General features: G+C 40.4%; 1 protein-coding gene across 3 annotated transcripts in view; it reads left to right on the top strand.

Annotated features, from left to right (window-relative positions):
• SLC13A1 (solute carrier family 13 member 1) overlaps positions 1–18,835 on the top strand; it is a 93,076-nt gene that overhangs the window by 51,417 nt on the left and 22,824 nt on the right. For 2 of the 3 annotated variants that reach the window (XM_025205182.1, XM_025205180.1), the window contains 6 exons: positions 8,707–8,835; positions 10,538–10,674; positions 15,127–15,314; positions 15,992–16,049; positions 16,140–16,188; positions 16,874–17,037. In XM_025205182.1, coding sequence (XP_025060967.1) covers positions 8,707–8,835; positions 10,538–10,674; positions 15,127–15,314; positions 15,992–16,049; positions 16,140–16,188; positions 16,874–17,037 — 725 coding nt within the window. The remainder of the gene's footprint in view (positions 1–8,706; positions 8,836–10,537; positions 10,675–15,126; positions 15,315–15,991; positions 16,050–16,139; positions 16,189–16,873; positions 17,038–18,835) is intronic. The other variant, XM_014520334.2, reaches the window with a different exon arrangement.

The following is an 18,835-nucleotide window of genomic DNA, read 5'->3' as shown; positions in this document are numbered from 1 at the left end:
GCAGGAGAAGGCAGGGAAAGTGGGCAATTCACCCTCCCTCTATGCCCCAGCCTTCTCGTCCCCCACCCCCTCACTCTTGTTCATAATGGCCTAAGAGAGGGCAATAACCACAGTGGGTGGCCTGTGGTACCTTTGGCTCCTCTCCTGCTACCCCCTCCTCCCCTTGATGGGCTCCATGTTTTCCCCAGGGCCTGGGTCCCTGTCATGGTGACATGGAGCTGGGGTGAACTTTACCATTATGGGTTGCATGGTGTCCTAGCATGGGGCCTCACTCGTCAGGAGAACTGGCCACAGGTCCTGTGGGTAAGCACTGTCAAGTGATGGTATTCATTATGAATTCATTTAAAAAAAAGTAGACACTTACAAAGGAGGTATATGATAGAAATAAGGAGAGATCATCTCCTCTTTTTGCTTTCCATCATCCAGAATTGTAACCCTTCAAGAACAAATGTAAGCAAAACTATTCTAAGGCATTTATACACATGCCTTTTTTTCCCATGATGCGCCAGAGATCTATCTGCCACTTTGAAGCAGACTCAATTAATCAAGTCTGCTCTGCACGTGAGCTGAGGTGACCAGCACTGCATCGCATGCAGTTGTATAAGCGGCGAAATGCGCATCAGTGCACAGAAAATGGCAGTGGTGCACTTTTGAACTAAAGCACCTCCAAGGTGTTTTAGTTCAAAAGCACACCACTGCCATTTTTCTCAGCGCTGATGCACATTTCATCACTTACACAACTGCAAGCATCACAGCACCAGGTGCTTTTCAAAGCACTCAGTGCTGCAGCACTTGCACATGTAAAAATGCCCCTAGTGTTGGAACCAAAACTATATGCCAGGTTCAGATCCAAGACTCTAATGCAAATACTCCCTTACACACCTAAATTGAAATGACATACTTAGGGCTTTATCTCTTATCTATATGAAAGTGATTTTTGAATGAACTAGGCAAGTCCAGAGAGTTTTTGGTTCAGAGTCAAGCACTAACCTAAGTCTTAGGCAAACACAAACTTGGTTTGAACAAGATGCTGTTTGCATCAGGACATTACAAAATACTTTTGAGTATACACAGTCACATACTGCATCAGATGCATCTGAAATCACTTTGGAAAATACAATATGGAGAGAGTAGATATTATGGATTTTAGATCCTGAAAACAAGAAATACAGTTTACTTTTGGTTCTTTCCCCACCCCCACAAAAGCCTTCAGATGAAGGAAGTTGAGTGCTATTAAAATATTTCAAACAAGACTTTGCGTCCTAGTTTACACCCACACACATAACTAGCTCTATGTTTATTTTTTTTCAGGTATATACAGCTCAGCAGCTTCACCTGATAAGCCTTAGGTCGCTTCATTCACCCCTGAACATGCTGTCTGCTCTCTCCCCATTCCTCTAGACTGTGGAATTTTTGAATATTTGTAACTTCTCTTAACCCAGCTGGGGATGTGATGTTCCCCAACTCAGGCAGTTTCTCTAATTCATGCTAGGAGATGAAACAAGAACAGGTTAGAGATGTACTTTATAGACTAAACAGTACAGTACAAACAACCAAGCCTGTTCTACTTGAAATCAAGGGGAAATTACCCCAATTTCTGATTTAAGTATTACTACATCTCAACAATTTGCATGTGATTGAAGAACTGTGCAATGCACTTAAAAAAAAAAACCCCAAAACTCCTCCCCCGACCAAATTTCACTGCACTATCCATTAAACTACTTCAGAAAACACACAATGGGAATGTTGTTGCCCTGAGCGAAAACAAATGATGCCTTTGAAAACTTTTGACCCATTTCTTGGTAAACGATAGTCCAGGCAGTGCAGGTAGTAGTTCTACTGCCTGTCCTGCAGGCACACAATGCCTCCTATTGGCTGCTAATGTTAGGATGCCAGCTTATTAGGCAATTAAAAAGGAACTGATGGAATATTGCCACAGTACCAAATACCTGGTGATCCTAAGTCATCCTTTTTGGGGTACAAGCTGGCAAGTGGGATAACCTAACAGCTTCCACTCACTAGGGTTTTGGTGGGGCAGGGAGAGGTGTTGTTTGTCTCTTGGCTTCCTAAATCTGTACAGATTTTAGGGAATCTACTGGATTCAGAAGGGAAAATTAAATCATTGCTTCTTTTGCAGGCAGCAGATTAGGAAGGCAGGAAAGAGTTTCCTCTCCTCCCATTAAAGAATCTGAGGCGTTTCCTAAGGGGAACATCATAAACAATGTGTAAAAAAGTTTTTGGGTTTGTGTTTTTTCGATTGCTCAGTGGTGTCGGGGCCGAGGGGCTGTGGCCAGCAGCCTGGGCACGTGGGCCGGGGAAAGGGGCAGCACGGCGAACTAGAATTAGGCACTGATGCGTGGAGGTTGATTAAAGATTATTTTACTTACACCGTAGATGGTCGCGGTGCAGGCAGGAAAACTTTCTTGAGTTGCAGTTACAAAACGAAAACAAAACTCGAACAAGACCCGCAGAAAACTCGAGCCTCTTGAAACAACCCGGACAGAGCTCTGGATACACACACACGGAGTTTGCTAGGCTCCGTGGACCGACCGAAATGAGAGTCCGAAAGGTGACTCTCCACGAGCGCGCAGGGTCGGGTACGTTAAGGGATCAGGCGGCGATGGGGAGAGGCTAGAGGTTGATCAGGCCCCTGTATCCTCCTTTAAGGCACACGCGGAGGTTGTTAGGCTCCACAGCGCACTTAGAGTTCTTCACAAGATGGATGTGAAGTCCTCCTCCTCCAACTTGGGCGGAAACTGCTCAAGCCTCTTATACGGCTAGCAAGCCAATCGCTAGCCGCCACGTGGGAATAATTTAGAAACAGCCAATAGTGGGAAACAAATTTACATACGGGTGGCAGGAACTCCTTTGCACCGGGATTTTCTCTATGCAACTGAGAATTGCACCGTGCAAAGAAAGCTCCATGTGGCAGGAAATAATTCTGCAGTGCTGAAGCACACACAAAATCATACCCTTTGGGTCATGACAAGTGGGTTAAAGAAAAGAATGCTATTTTAAGGCTAGCAAAACCATTGGATATTATTATTCATATAGCCAGGAAAAGTGACAACAGAAAAATGGCAATTAATAAAACATACAGTGTGGGAGCTTGACAAAACGGAAGTTCCTGGACCTAGCTGCCCTACATATGTATCTGTAGGACTCCCAGCAGCATACCTCAGATTCTGTAACAGACTGTTTGAACCATCTTTCTATCAAGTGCGCATGGCTCCACACCATTACTTGAGTGACCAGAATTATTAGAAATTGGCTTTAAGACATGAGAACAGCGAAACACTCTCTGCTTCTTTATGGGCCATTGAATACATCCAAGATTTCTGAGACTTTGGGTCTGTGAGCTGGACTCATGGGTTTCTGGTCCTGCATTCTGTATTGAGCACAGGTAGAGTAAGTGCTTCTCACAATCTACATTTTACACATGCATTTGGTTTCTCCAGACAACTTAGAAAGTAGTGATGCTACGTATTAATATGCATATCTGTACTGATGTACATTTTGGGCATGTTCAAGTATATGTTTTACTTCCATACTTGCCCATTGCCAGAAATCAATGCAGGTGAATCTATTATTAAGACAGGTTAACTGTGAACAGAAGTAAACTAGCAGCTAACCCACATTCAGCATTGCTCTACTGCACCCATGATAATAGGCAATAAGAGAAATTTAACAATAAGCAGTTTTCTTTGTGTGGATGGATCTATACTAACTGGAGGGAGGGCATGGGCCGGCCTGGGGACAGAGACTTCACTGACTCTTTTCAGTGAAAGCCCAGGGGCAGGGCTGGCTCAGCATGTGGGCAGACCACACGAGCTCTGGCCAAGGCTACAGCTCCACCTGGGAGGAGGGGGGCAAGCAGGACACCACAAAGTCCCATGGGTGGCAGCAGAATGTAACCTATCATGAGTTGCAATGGGATCTTGTACAAATGTTCATTATGGCACTCTAACTTGCAGCACTGAAGTCTGATACCACATCCATCCAGGGTTATCATAGAGCAGGAGCTACCATTTTTTCAGCACTCTGTAGTCTGACCATCTGTTCAGTTATGGCAGTAAAGCACTTTCTGTGCACCTACTGTGTAATAAGTGTAACTTCTTACCTGACCATAGAGACTAGCTTGTTCAGAGGCATAAACTTTCATAGGGAACAACATACTTAGTCATGTACTGATGCAACCAACCTCAGCATCTAATGAAATGTATTGTTGTTCGCAAAAGCTTGTCTTTCTGAATTAATTAATGTCTAAGCTGCCTGTACATGAGCATGGAGGCTGCTCCAATGCACTGTGATTACAATGCTTCAGAGCAGAGTCAATTGAGTCAAGCAGCCTCCCATGTCTTGTGTATCAGCATCAGTATACCACAATTTTGAAGTGTGGGGATGCTGATACACAAGATGCTGCTGCACTTTTTATGAGCTTTTTATCCCCAACAGGTTTGTAGGTGCTCAGTGCCCTCAATCCCTAGTGGAGTGACAATATATCCAGGTATGGTTCAAGGACCTTTATTCAGCACTTCAGCTTATTTCTTTACATATAACTAATGGAGCACATCATCATTCCTTGCCCAGATAACCTAGGGCCTCTTCTCAAAGACCCTAGAGATTTCTGCTCTACAGGTCACTTGCCTAAGAGTCATTACTAGGAAACATGATCAGTCACATGTGAGGTTAAACCCAAATAGCTTCAAAGGAGACAGTCACCCTGTCACAGGTGGTCTATTAGTGTTAGACACATCAGTGGGGCGCATTGCTGTTTCCTATACTATACCAATGTTGTGCACAAAGGGAGGACCTTAGTTATCAGGGTTAACAACCCAGGATACATTTCTTGTTTAAATTGACTTTATGGCACAATCTGCCCTTTTTCTCTCAAGATGAGGCATGTGATTGTGGGGTTTCAAATTATTTCAAGTAATAAAGATGATATATGGGTAGGCTAATCTTATCATTTAATCCATGTTACTGATTGAAAAAACTCTTATATGTAGGAGAGGTGTTAATTAAGAAATGTATAAAATGGTCTGGGACAAAGAGACCCAAGTTTCATACACATGTCTCTCTCTCAACAGTTTTTTATTAGTAGTCTTTATGCATTTGGGAATTGAATATATGACTATTGTTCAAAATAGGAAATCAAGATTCCTTGGCTACAGCAGTTTATAGCTTGTACACACACACACATTAAAAGAATACTCAAAATCTCTAATAGAACAGTGAAGGCCAACCTTTTTGACAGGTATGCCCTTCACCCTCCTGCAGTGCCACTCCCATCCCCTTCCCCTGTCTGATTTGCTGCTCTGGTTTCTGTTCCCTCCCCTATTTCTTCTCTCTTCCCTGCTCTCTACCTGACCTGCCAAGTGCCACTTGTGGCATGTGCTGTGGGTTGGCCACCCTTGTAATGAACATTATTAAGGTGCCAAATCAGGCATTGAGAAATGAGGAAATGCCAAAATACATTTGGATGACATAGAGCTTGGAGACTACACCCTGAAAGCCCCACTCCCCACCCCACCAACCTCCCAACTGTAGACTGCCTGCTGTGGACCCGGAAGTTTAGGCCCCGAGACCCACCTTCCTTCCTCCCCACATCCCTTACCAGCCAGGGTTTCCAGATTCTTCAGCCACCTGGCTCACTGGACTGGCTGATTCCTAAGGCAGCTAGCACTCTAGGCTATGGGAGTGAGAAGCTACCTGGCTTGAGAGTCTGCATGTGGGGTCTTTGGCCCTGGGGAATTCTTCATGGCAGGGTCAACCCAGAATCATGAATACTTTCTGGAAGTCCCAGCTCCAAGGAAGTCCATAAAGGAGGTTTATTACATTTGTCTTTACTCTTGACAAACGAGCATCAGCATTTTCTAATGAGAAAATATTTCATTGGAAAATTCTGACCAGCTGTATAAACAACCAGGGCCAGATGAACGCATGGGCAAACCAGGCACATACCTAGGGCCCTAAGTGAAGGAGGGGGCCAGTTGTGCTTATTTTACATATTAAAATAATTAAGTGAATAAAGTAATATAAATATGCAGTATTAAGTAGGGGCCCATGAGTTTGTTTGCCTAGGGCCCACTAGAGGATTAATTTGGCTCTGTGTACAACCATATTCGCTGCCCCCTCCCCCCCACCCCAGGTTAATTCTGGGTACTGAATGAGGTAGGAGTACCAAAGAAAACTGGTACGTGAGCATGTATTTTAAAAGTGTATCTTAATGCATTTGCACATGGGGCAGATTAAGTGTTTAAGTGTAACTTGATATTATGTTTTATTTTACAGTAGTGACATAAGTGTATATTCAAGATCATGCCCCTCATTTTGTTAGTTGGTGTACAGTAGCAGAACAAAAAGACAGTGCCTCAAAGAGTTCTACAATCTTAGTCACCATCTAAATTACAGTCCCATTAAATACATTCTGCTCCCACTTGAAAGCCCCTTATACTTCTAATAAAGAGAGGTTAGGATAATTAGAATCAGATCCACTGCATTCATTATTTTTTAAATTAACATAATAAATAAACCTCTTGGTCTGACATGATCCACGTCGTCATTTTTAAGTCTGGTTACCCAGATTTTAATATAAAGTTATACATTCCAGAGCTGGTCACTTACAAATAGGATATGGCAGGACACATTTTTTTACATAAGATATACTTATTAAGTCATTTTGGAATCAGTAACTTCCGCTCAAGCTTCAGTGACTTTTGTTATGCCAATTCCATGTTAATAAAAAACCACACTGAGTAAGGGTTTTCTTGTACTTCTTTTGGCATAGATTTGATTTCAGTTAAGAGTATGATGACACATAGGAGTCCCATTCAGAAGTCATTGAATCTCAGTGGAAAACTCCCATTTATAGAGTGAAGGGGGAAATAATCATTCATTAAATCCTTTAGAAATAGTTACATTAAAACAAATATGTGAAACTAACAAAAACAAGCAAAGAAACCCAAGAAAATGTGAAGTTATTGCATAAAAACACAAGCATAGACCTTTAAGATGGTCATATTAGCTCCATATTATGCAGATATTAGAGCAAGTACCTGATGTGCCTTAAATTTTGTGATATAAACTTTTCCCATGGAGAAGTGAACTGCTACCCCCCATAAATTCTAAATGGAAAGAAATAATATATAACCATTACCTATCCCAAAGGAACATGATACATACCAACATTAAAAGATACTCTTCCCTTGTTCTCTATAATAATCAGACATTTTTTATTACAACTTAAAGGTGTTAGATTGAGAGTACTAGAAAATGAAGTCTACTTTTTTTTTCCTACAGAACAGATAGGACATTCACCTACCCTTCTTCACATTCACCCACCAATGCACCTCCTCATATTTCTTCAGGATTCAATTTCAGGCAGCAAAAATCAATCCCATTTCTGCAGACCCTGTAAACAAACTTGCAAATTAATGTCAAATTGGACAAAAGTTTTGTGATAGAGGCACTCTGTCACAGAGAAGCAAACAGGTGCCAAAAGTTCATTTCACATAGACTACTGCTATTAGAGTTGATACTTAGCTGTTACTGATCTGTATTCAATTTTAAATTATCTTTCTGAGCTAAAAGAATCTGTATCCCAGCATTTTTCTCACTAAACTCTTCTGTCTCCCCTCCCCCTGCACACACACGTGGTAACACATCACTGAGTGCTGGCCAATCTACACACATGTTCAATTTTCATCTCCAGACCACTTATGGTAATAAAGGTCACTATAGCAGAAGTGTTAACCAAATGGATACAAAAACCAAAACTCACCTGGTTTTACTGCAAACTCAAAGCTCAGAGTGGATTTGAAAAAATTCCATTTTTGCTAATTTCATTATGATGCAGTGTCTTCCTGTTACAGGGGTGTAGGTTGTAGCCGTGTTGGTCTATGGACATAGGTGGACAAGGTTCTTTGGGTAAATCTGATATCTTTTATTAGACCAACTCAGATAGTTGGTCTAATAAAAAATAAAAGAATTTTTCCAACTATTTCAGTTGGTCTAATAAAAGGTATCAGGTTTACCTAAAAGAAACCTGTGTTTTCCTATTTATTCTTTATTGCCAGATTAATGGTTGCATTTCAGTGGCATCTCTGAAGGGAAGCCTGTACTTCCAGATTCAGAATGGAAAGCAAGATAAAATGGCATGAAACAAAGAGAGCTGTAAATCTTCTTGTAAATCTTGGACAACATTGAGAGTGCTGGGTGAAATCCTTATCCCACTGACCTTTGACAAAAATCTCATTGATATCATTGGGAGCAGGATTTGACCCAAGTTCTGTCTGGGACTTTCCTGGGAGATCACAGAGTTCTAAGGTTTTTTTTAAGCTGTTGAGTATTTTGATTTATGTTAACTCATGGGTCAAAGCAGGGTCCCTGTATAATATGCCTGATGAATTGTGTCTGAAGCAAAAGGGAAGTGCTTGTTTTAACTGTTCTGTGCTTAGAACTTGAGCTAAATATTTAAAAACTAAATTAAAAATGGATTAAATACTGTCATGTCATTATACATTAGTTTATTATTAATTATTTATAACAGCATACTTCATATTATCAGGAACAACTAACAAGGTGTGGGTAAAATCTGGACCCCATCCAAAAACGATAGAAGTCAGTGGTCTCTGAACTGGTCTTTTATGCCACAGTGGGTTTTATTTGCTAGATGTTTCTTTAATGATGTCTTGTGTATTTTAGGAAGCAGAATGTGCTTACACCCTGTTTGTAGTTGCTATATTTTGGCTCACAGAAGCTCTGCCCCTGGCTGTTTCAGCATTGCTTCCTGCGCTAATGTTCCCAATGTTTGGCATAATGGCATCCAAGCAGGTAATCTTCCCTTTCCTCTCCATTTTCTTACACTGCATAAATTAAATAGTCATCAATTGTATAATTGCCAAAGAAGGAATTGTGTAATATGGTAGTTTCGTTACCTGTCTCTTACTACATGTTTGTAGAACATCTACTGGAATAAGGCCTCGGGATCACTTGCTTGCTTAAATTTAAGTAGATGTTTAAATGGTTGCCTTAGACTGAAAATGACTGTTTTGAGATCAGTAGATGAAAAATTGCTGTATATGTGGAAAATATTAATATTGGCATAAGATATAATATGCCAAGTGCCAAACACCTACCTATCTACCTAGCTAAACACCTCCATATGCTCATGCTCTATAGGGGCAGGGGGTTATCTGACAGTGTTTTCAGTGAGAGGTAGCTGGTTGCATCAATGGTAAACAGGTTATTAAAGTTAATATGTGAAATACGCTTGATGATCTTGGTTTTTGGCGCTATAGGCTTTATTATGTCTCCCATTTTTTACATTAATTTAACTCCACTTACTTCAGTGGAATTATTCTGATTCATGAGGGTCTAAAAGACAGCCTTGATCTAATTAAAAACAAAATAGAGACTTCCCAGTCTGCCCACCTGACTTTCTTGCCACACCTTTATTGTAACTAGATAGTTGTTTGTAGGTGGGAGGCTGCCCATTTTAATGCCCTGATGCCAAGGGCATAATACACAGTTCCAAACCATCCTTACATCATATCCCATGCTCACAGATGGCATCTAAAATCACTCTCCTGACCCCATAACTGGGCTGCACTTGGCCTCTGGCCCAAACTTGGCCTCAAGTGTCTGTAGACATGCTTTGGCCACCTGCCCCCTTACTGGGGCCTCTACTCCAGCCAGCTTATGCACAGTCCTTCAGGCCCCCACAGACCCTACCCTACACGGGCTCTGGCTTTCACTCTGCCCCCTCACTGGGGCTTCTGGGCCTTATGTCCCTTGGGCCTCAGGTGTCTGTTGATGAGCCTGGACCCCCCAGCTCAGCCTATGGCCCACTCAGGCCTTATGTGTCTGTCAACGTGCTTTCACCCTGCCTCAGGTCCCATTCAGTGGGCCTGGACCTTGTGCTTTTCTGCCATGGTGTGCTCCCTTAGCCTTTCCACTCCACAGGGTTATCCACCAGGTCATGGGGACTAAGGCTTTCCAAAACCCCATCCTCACCTTTCACTGGGGAGGCACCGGTGTGGCATTTCCTGAGGATTGCCCCACCATAGGCAGCCCCACCACACCATCCAACCCCAGCAGGGTGAAGTTTCAGGTCATGACCCAGGACCAGGAACTTCCTCCATGCCCATAATTCCTACCCTGTCCTCCAAGTGTTCTGGCAGCAGCAGGACACCTGCTGGGAGATGTCCACCCTTTGGCTCCCAAGTTGCAATGGCTGGCCCTGCTCCCTGGGCCAGGTCTTATACCCATGCTGACCAGCCCTCCACCAATCAGACAGCCTCCTGACTGCCATGTGACTGCCTGATTGGGCCTGCTCCCACCTGCAGCCTGGTCTGCAGGCTGCACAAGCCCTTAAAGTGGCAGGCACCCGAAGGTGCTCTGCCACACTGGTGTATATTCTATACATATTCCCAAATTTACTTTTGCTGAAACTGAGATTTAAAAAACGTGATCATATCAAATAGTGATGAATAAAAACCCCACCCATTTAGTTAACAAATCTGTTTGATTTCAGGTGGCATCGTCTTATTTCAAAGATTTTCATCTGCTGTTAGCTGGAGTAATTTGTTTGGCAACGTCAATAGAAAAATGGAATTTGCACAAGAGAATAGCTTTGAAAATGGTGATGATGGTGGGCGTAAATCCTGCCTGGTATGTGCTAAATACTATATCAAAAGACAGTAATGTTCATAAAACATTTTGTATCATAGAAATAACAGCCCACAGAGGTGGAGTATTATTTATTCAGAGTGGAAATCCAGGCCCTCATTGCTGATGAAATAAAATGGATATGTGAAATGCTTTGATTGAAGTATAGTAGGTGAAACTTTATTCTTTTGCTGAAATTCTAATCATAGGGATAGTGTGGATAAGAATGAAAATGACTTTAATGCCTCCAGCATTCAGAATTGCTATGCAGCTTTCAGAACACAAAAAGCTTACAAATCTCTGGGTAATTTGAGGTTCCCATTTCTTAATTTATTGATAATAAATGACAAACCTGAAGCACACAACTGAAAAGCCATGTCATGCGTTCATTGTTAATTTATAATTTAGTACTACTTACAGCATAATAGGCACTTTCCAAATATACAGTTAGAGGCCCTTAAGATTTCACAGTTCAAAGGAGGCAAACAAAATCTGTAGGACTGAAGAGAAGGGGAAAATTATACTTTATAACAATTAGATTGAGGGCATAAATTCTTTATAATTGGCCTCTCCTTGGGTGGGATTTGTGAAAAAAGTTACCAAATAAAATTGACTCTCCTCTCACTTGAATAATGTTTTGAGGGAACTGAATGGCCGTGTTGCTCATTTAACATAAACCAACAATATTGCATGAAGTGAATATTCCACTCTTTGGTTCTGAGCAGAAAGGCCATGAGTAGAGCAGAGGCCTACATCTGCATGCCAGAAAGATAGGGCAGTGAATTGGTGGTATGGATCTGACTTCCCAGAATATGAAGTGTTTTAAGAAGCAGAAAGGGAAGGAAATTAAAAGACTTGAAAAACAGAAATCATAGATATCAAAGGTACAAAGGGCCTGCTAGATCTAATCTCTCCTCCTGGCAGAACAGGATCATTCCTATTCTGCAGTGCTTTGTCAGGCCCACTATTAAATAATTTACATGATGGCACTTTTATTATTTCCTCTTTTGATAAGAATTCACCATTAGGAAAATGTTCTTTTACTACCTTGTTTTATGTTCTCCTATTCACTCTTAGCTCTACCCCTTGAGCTACACATGTTTAGTACTTTTAAGCTTCCTGGATATTTAGTCTCTACATTATGGCTGAAATCTTGTAAGCCAATCCTTATCTGAGTTCTCTGCTGGACAGTTTTCTCTACAGGAAGGGAATGTGCCCTCAGGGTATGGAGAGTCTATGGAGCCATTCTACAGCCAATCCTGCCACCCTGGGAGCAGGAGTAGTTTCTTTCCAACACAATATGAAAGTACAAGCTCAGTCTGTAGCTAAGGTGGGAAGATCCTGTAAAAGGATCCTCCAGTGTAATTCTCTTCTCCATCCAACTCATAACCAGTTCCACACATCCATAGCAAGCTGTTATACAAAGGCCTTTGTGCTATACACCCTGCTCTTCTAAAGCAGTAGTCAGCAGCATTCAGGCCCTGCCCTTCCTTGTAAGAATTTTTCTACTTTTAGTACCAGGGCAGCCTGTGCAATCACGGAGGCAGAGAGTGACTCTGCCCTTTTATGTTCATGTCTGAATTCCTTCCAGGTTTGTAAGAGTATATAAAGGCATCCAAAAGTAAATGCTGTATTTTAGGTACAGTGGTGCCAACAGGATACAGAGAGATGGCAGCCTCAGTTATTCAGTATGTAATACCACTTTGTATGTAGCCCAAAGTCACACAGGACAGAAAATTCTTCATGGTAAACCAGCAATACATGTTTTAATTGAACAGGCATACCCTTTGCATATTGATCTGACCTGAAATTCCGAGTAAAGTTGTGCCTTGAGTCTCAATACAGACACGTTTGGGCAACACCTGAACTTTGTTTGTATTGTACTTAAATTTGAATGTGTGCTATGTTCAGCCTTGCCCTGCAACCCTACATGTGGGCTAACAGGTAAGGCTGGAAACATGCTGGCTACAGGGGGAGTCCATTGGCTCCCCACATGCCAGTATTTTTAAAAGCCTTGTCCTGCACCTTGCATGCTGTTTGTCAGGATCAGGCAGAAGGGCAGTCATGGGCTCTTGGGATATCTATACATGTATTGCAGACTAGAGGGTGGGGTCACTTTAATTAAAGTGACTGACAGCGATGTATTCAGTATCCTGCACTTCAAAATGGCGATGGTGATGCTTTAACTAAAGCTCATTCAATGAGCTTTAGTTTAAGAACCCCTACTGCCATTTTGAAGTGTGGGGATGCTGAATACACATAAAGTGGAGGCTGCTGGAGTTTGCTAATTTGCACGCTCTACCAGACTCGCATTAGATTCGATTAATCGAGTCTGTTCTGACATGTGCTAATTATCATGCATTGGAGCAAGGTCCATCACATATATAGGTGCCCTTGATGCCCAACAGTCACGCAACAATTCCCCACATACCAACACTTATGAGTTTGGAATCTGAAGAATTGTATGCCCAGTCCAAAAAACTGCGTGCTCTTCCATGCACATCTGGCATGGCAGGCTAAGTGCTTTTTAAGACTGGGGATAAAGTTCCTCAGATCCCAATTGCTTGATTATATTAACATCTGCCACAGGCCTGTCAGAATTGCCTTTGTCCCATTAGCAGCTTGGCATAACTTTAGAGCATCCTTAAAGCTACTCTAGATCACATCAGGAACCTGGAAACCTCCTCTGTCTAGCCCAGGAACAAGAGGTCACAAAGATGACATCAGGCAACTTTTGCCCAGCCACTATATACATCAAGTGTATCTCAGTTGCAGCTGAGGATATAGCCCATAGGAACTAGCCATGTGAGGAAGGTAAACAGGGTTCTTTTTTCAGTGTTCAATGGAAGAAAGGGGTTAATTTTATTGTTAGTTATGAATGAAGGCATCATCCAAGATTCCATATAGAATCTATCTTAAATAACTGCAGATGGAATACATCAGGAAAAATTGAGGTTCACTAGGTCAGGACATGTTCTGTTATTTTTTTTGGATCTCTTTTAGAGTGAATCATCAGCTTTTAATCTCTGAAGCTTTTGGGAACAGTTTAAAGCTCCAATGTACTGAACAATCATTTGAACATCTGTCTATCAAATGTTTTAAATTAATGAAAATGTTTTTTCAAAGGAGTTGTCAATGAAGATTTTTTCTTTACTTCTTCAGCACACTGTGAGCCTTACTTACATTGCATCTATCTACAATGCAAATCTTTGTTCAAAGCTTTTGTTTTGCTAAGCCACCACTCTCCCTGCACTAAAATCCTCTCTGAAAACCAATCTCTTCAACAAGTCCTATAAAATACTAATCCAAAACATGATTAAAATCAATGCCAGTCATGTTATTGACTTCAATGTGCTTTAGATCAGGCTCTAAATTAACAGGATCTAAAATAAAAAAAAGTGCAATTCTGTATCATCTATCAGTTGTCTATTCAAATATACAGAGAAACAAAGCAGAGAGAGAGAGAGACCATAGTTTCAATTTAGCACAATTTCTTTATTATGTCTCTATCACATAAGAGCAGTTTAGTTTTCAAATGGAAATATTACCATGAGTCATTAGGATGAGAAATGCTAGAGGAGTAGCTATGATTTTTTTTTTTTTAAATACTCCAATTATTTTATGAGGGAAAAAAAAATCTCTCCTGTAGAGGAATCCTTATAACTCTTGTAATGCTTTTCATCCAGAGAAGGGTTCCAAAGTGCTTTATGAACTATATTAACTAGTTACAAATAATGATATGCATTAGATTCACTTCATCTGCTCCCAAAATGGTGCCGCCACTTCTCAGTGTAAAGCATGGCAATTGCTTAATGGTATTCATTAATAATTAATAAAACAGGAGTAACTGCTGACATCAACGGTGTTACTACCAAAGTATAAAATCAGTGTAAGTGAGATCAGGATCAGTCCAACAATCTAGAATAACTTATGTGATCCACCTTATTATATGTATATTATATTATTATATGTTTTATGCATAGCTGAAAATCTAACATTTACTGTAGCACGGGTGAGCCATAGTACCACCTGAGGCACGGGTTCAGTATTCACTTAAAAGGAAGAGTGCCACCCACCCAAATGATTCTTTCTGCAGCACCTAGAATCTTACCTATAGAACCACTGGTCTAAGCAATAACAAAGTTCTACATTTTTAGCTAACTTATAAAATATGACAAGATTAAAGTGATCTAGTCCCCATTTGAGTGCTATATTCTATCTGAATCTGTAACAAACTTACATGTCAATACATCTTCAATCAAATATCCTGCAAATTGTAACGTGATTATTTTTAAGTGAATAATAATATAATACTCAGTGTGAATTATTTTCTTTAAACATTTAGTGCTTTCAAAATGCTGTTTTTATGATGAAAATGTTTCCATGTATATTAAATTGGGTGCTGATAGCAGAGGTTAACATAACAGGAATACATTGAAGTATCTCTCATTTCAGGCTTACACTGGGTTTCATGATTAGCTGTGCCTTCTTGTCTATGTGGCTTAGCAACACCTCTACTGCTGCTATGGTGATGCCAATTGTAGAGGCTGTGGCTCAGCAGATCATCAAGGCTGAAGCAGAAGTTGATGCTTTAGAGATGACTTGTGCAAATGGATCCACCAATCAGGCCTTGGAACTTGATGGTATGCACAAAATGAAATTTTTATATATGTCCATGCTCTCCAGCTCTAAAGGACACAGGTAAATGGAAGTTAAATTAATAAAGAAACATTAATGCCATTCTACAAGACAATGATAAAGCCTCATCTGAAAAAAATGTGTGGCCCATGCTTACAAAAGTTGAATTGAAATTGGAACAGATACGTAACAGGGCTACTAGAATGATCAGAGCAATGAAGAATTTGTCATTGAAGAGGGAACTAAAAAAGCCTGGTTTGTTTAGCAAAAATGAAGCCTTGACAAGGGATGTGATTACTCTCATAAATTTGTCAGGAAGTGAAAACCAGGGAGGGAAGAGAGCTGATTAAACTGAAGGGCAATGATGCTCCAAGTAATGGGTAAAACCTAGATGAATAAATGCAGGCTGGTACTTAGAAGAAGATTTCTATCAGAGGAATGAAGTTCTGGAATAGGTTTCCAAAAGCAAGAGTAGAAGCAAACAGCTTGATGTTAAAATAAAACTTGAAACATTGGCAATCTAGATTATGTAAAATCAAACAATCTAACCAGTTTTAACAGGGAATTGATAAATTTATGAATTACATTGTAGTTGCCTGAAATCGCAGAGAACTGGACAGGAGGTCCCTTCCAGTCCAATCCCCATAAGTATTTATCTTTCTTTCCCTTGATTATGTTACAGAAAGTATCAGTGAATGTGAAGCCAGTGACTGGAAAGAGAAAACAAAACAAGCTAATGGGTAATGCTTATTGAGTTCATGATTTGTATTGTAATAATTCCTTTAAATGAAATTGATCTTTTATTGCAATAAGCAATTTTTTTTTTCCAGGTACAACAAAGATGTGGCTCACACTGTGTGTAAGATTGAAAAGGAAAAGGTATTTAAAATATGATTATTGAAAAAAATAATGCAATTAGCATTTTAAATTAAATCTGGAATTTATACCATACTTTTCACAACATTATTTGAATGATGATTGAATATATATATATTAAAGTGTATGTGTGTATGTTCCTCACAGCCAAAAGTGCTGGAGAACATGAGAAATTTTGAAAGGTGACTGACTTGTAAAAAAAAACTTTTTTTTTTTGTATAATGTGGGCGAATCCACACATACGCATTTACTGCACAGTAACTTAAATTACTGTGCAGTAGGGTCACATGTCTACACATGCATGCATGTGCATGTGCATGCCTGTACCACACAGTAAATATGGCAACTTATGCCAACTGAGTGTAAATTTGATACTTGTATGATGCAGGTATCAAATTTATGCCTGATTAGTTACTGCGCAGTAACACATTTGTAGATACCTTACTGCACAGTAACACTGTGTGTGTGAACTGACTTGGGATTAACTTTAGTCCCAAATCAGTCCACGCACAGCATTAATGCACTTTAGCACCTGCACGTGTAGATGCTGGCCTATTCCCGCTTACTGCACCATAATTTACTGTGCAGTAAATTTAAGCTGGCATAAATGTATGTATAGTCATACCCTGTTTCATGTAAGATGAACCCTTTTTTGTATTAGTATGAATGAATATATAATCTTACTCAGCAGAATCCCCCACCAACTGAAACAGGAAGGAGATACAGAAACCAGAAAGACCATATGATGTGCAAAGTTATGTGCTTATCTGTTGCTTATTCTTCTACTATTGGAGGACTGACTACAATCACAGGAACATCCACAAATTTGATTTTTGCTGAGCAGTTCAATACGTAAGAAAATATACCAAATTCTCTCTACCTTTGTTAACCAGAAGTCTGTATTTTGTCCTTTTGGCAGGTCTCCCTGAGATAGTCACTATGATATGACAGAACTTGGCATTATACATTTTTTATTTTGGGGTGGGCGGGTATTGCCCTATGTAAGATATACAATAAGATTCTATGGTAGCATTCTAGTTGCCTTAGGAAAGGATGCTAGTAATCATCTCACAAAATACAAAATGATGGACAGATTGTGTAATCTTTTCTGTGATTTAAGCTTGAATAACCCTCCTGAAATGGATGAGAATTTTTGAAGAGTAGGTCACCACTTGGCATGAATGCCAGTCAAACAATCTAGGTATAACAGACTTCTGCTCATTGCTAAATAAAATTTGAACTAAGTTTTGATTGCTCTTCAATTCTGAAGCATCTGTAATAGCCCATTATCTTCTGGATAGTGTTTGGTATTTCTTTGACCGATATTGATAGCCATTTTGCCCATTTTCTTTATTATCTCAAATGTCTCCAATGGGCTATCATGATTTATAAGTGCTAGAAATAATGGCTGGCTACCACCTACATCTTGTAAAAAATGGCATCACTAAAAATTAAGCATTTATAATGGGAAACATATCACAATTTAGGTTTTAAAACAGAAGAATAAGAAAAAATAACTGCAACTTCAACTTAAATCTGTTTCTGTGCTTCATCAGCACAAAGATCTAAAGCCAGCCATATACTGCAAACTGAACACTCTTCTAATGTGGAGTCACCTGCTCTAGGTGAGGGGGCAAGTAGGGTAGAGATGAAAGATGATGGGGTTCAGCCTGAGATAGTTTTGTCCAACCCCAAATGAACCATTTTGTTTAGAGTAACTTACCCCTTTACCTTTTAAAAGCTGATTTATTTTTTCAACAAAAATCAGAAAGCTTCCTTTTAATATTTTTCAGACTCTTCTGCTTCTTCCTAATTTTCCCCTATAAGTATTTATTAAGCTTGACCCAAATTAACTAGCAGAATTGATCCCATCAAAAAGGATTTTAGAGTTAATTTAATATTCATTAAAACAAATTACTAAGTTCTAACAAAAATTGTCATACTCCTCTTCTTTTGGTATGTGCATCATGCACAGAAATATAGATACAAAAAACCTTTTCTCTAAGATGGAGTTTACTCAGTTTATGAAAGGGATATGGGTTGGCCTCAAAACTCTACATTGAGGGTCCTATGTTCTTAGGCTAGAAAAGCAACTATTGCTTGACTGTTGCTACTCCACATGCACAGGAAAAGGGGGAAGATTTTGCTTTTAACATCATAATAGCCTGGCCAAAACAAGGCTAAACGGGTAGTACAGAGGGTGGAGTAGACAGAGCTGGAAAAATACCTTGTGCAAATTACTTATCTGGGCTTTGTCATATATTAATTGTAGGCATTTTAGGGAGCTGTTAACCCCAAGATTGTCCATTAAGATGTGAAACTAGTTTTAAGCACCCTTTAGGCATTAAAGTTATGCCACTCCAGGGTAGGTTTATCTGTGATCTATGTCACCCAACTCATATTACGGTAATGTGTGGCCATTCTAGGCAACATACCAGTGTAACACCCTGTGTGCCCCCACCCCTCCACTGCCAGCCCAGATTAGGCCCACCTTCCCCCACTGCTGTCCCCTGGATTGGGCCCATTGCCCGCCCCCCCCTCACCAATTGGGCCACCACCCCCATCTCCCTGACACCTCAGATCCCCACTCACTCCTTCCTCTCCACCACAGCTCCTACCTCACCTGAGGCTGCTGGTGCTGTCCTGGAGG

This window comes from Alligator sinensis, unplaced genomic scaffold (genome assembly GCF_000455745.1).
Source record: "Alligator sinensis unplaced genomic scaffold, ASM45574v1 scaffold574_1, whole genome shotgun sequence".
Taxonomy (NCBI): Eukaryota; Metazoa; Chordata; order Crocodylia; family Alligatoridae; genus Alligator; species Alligator sinensis.
This window is presented reverse-complemented; position numbering and strand designations above follow the sequence as displayed.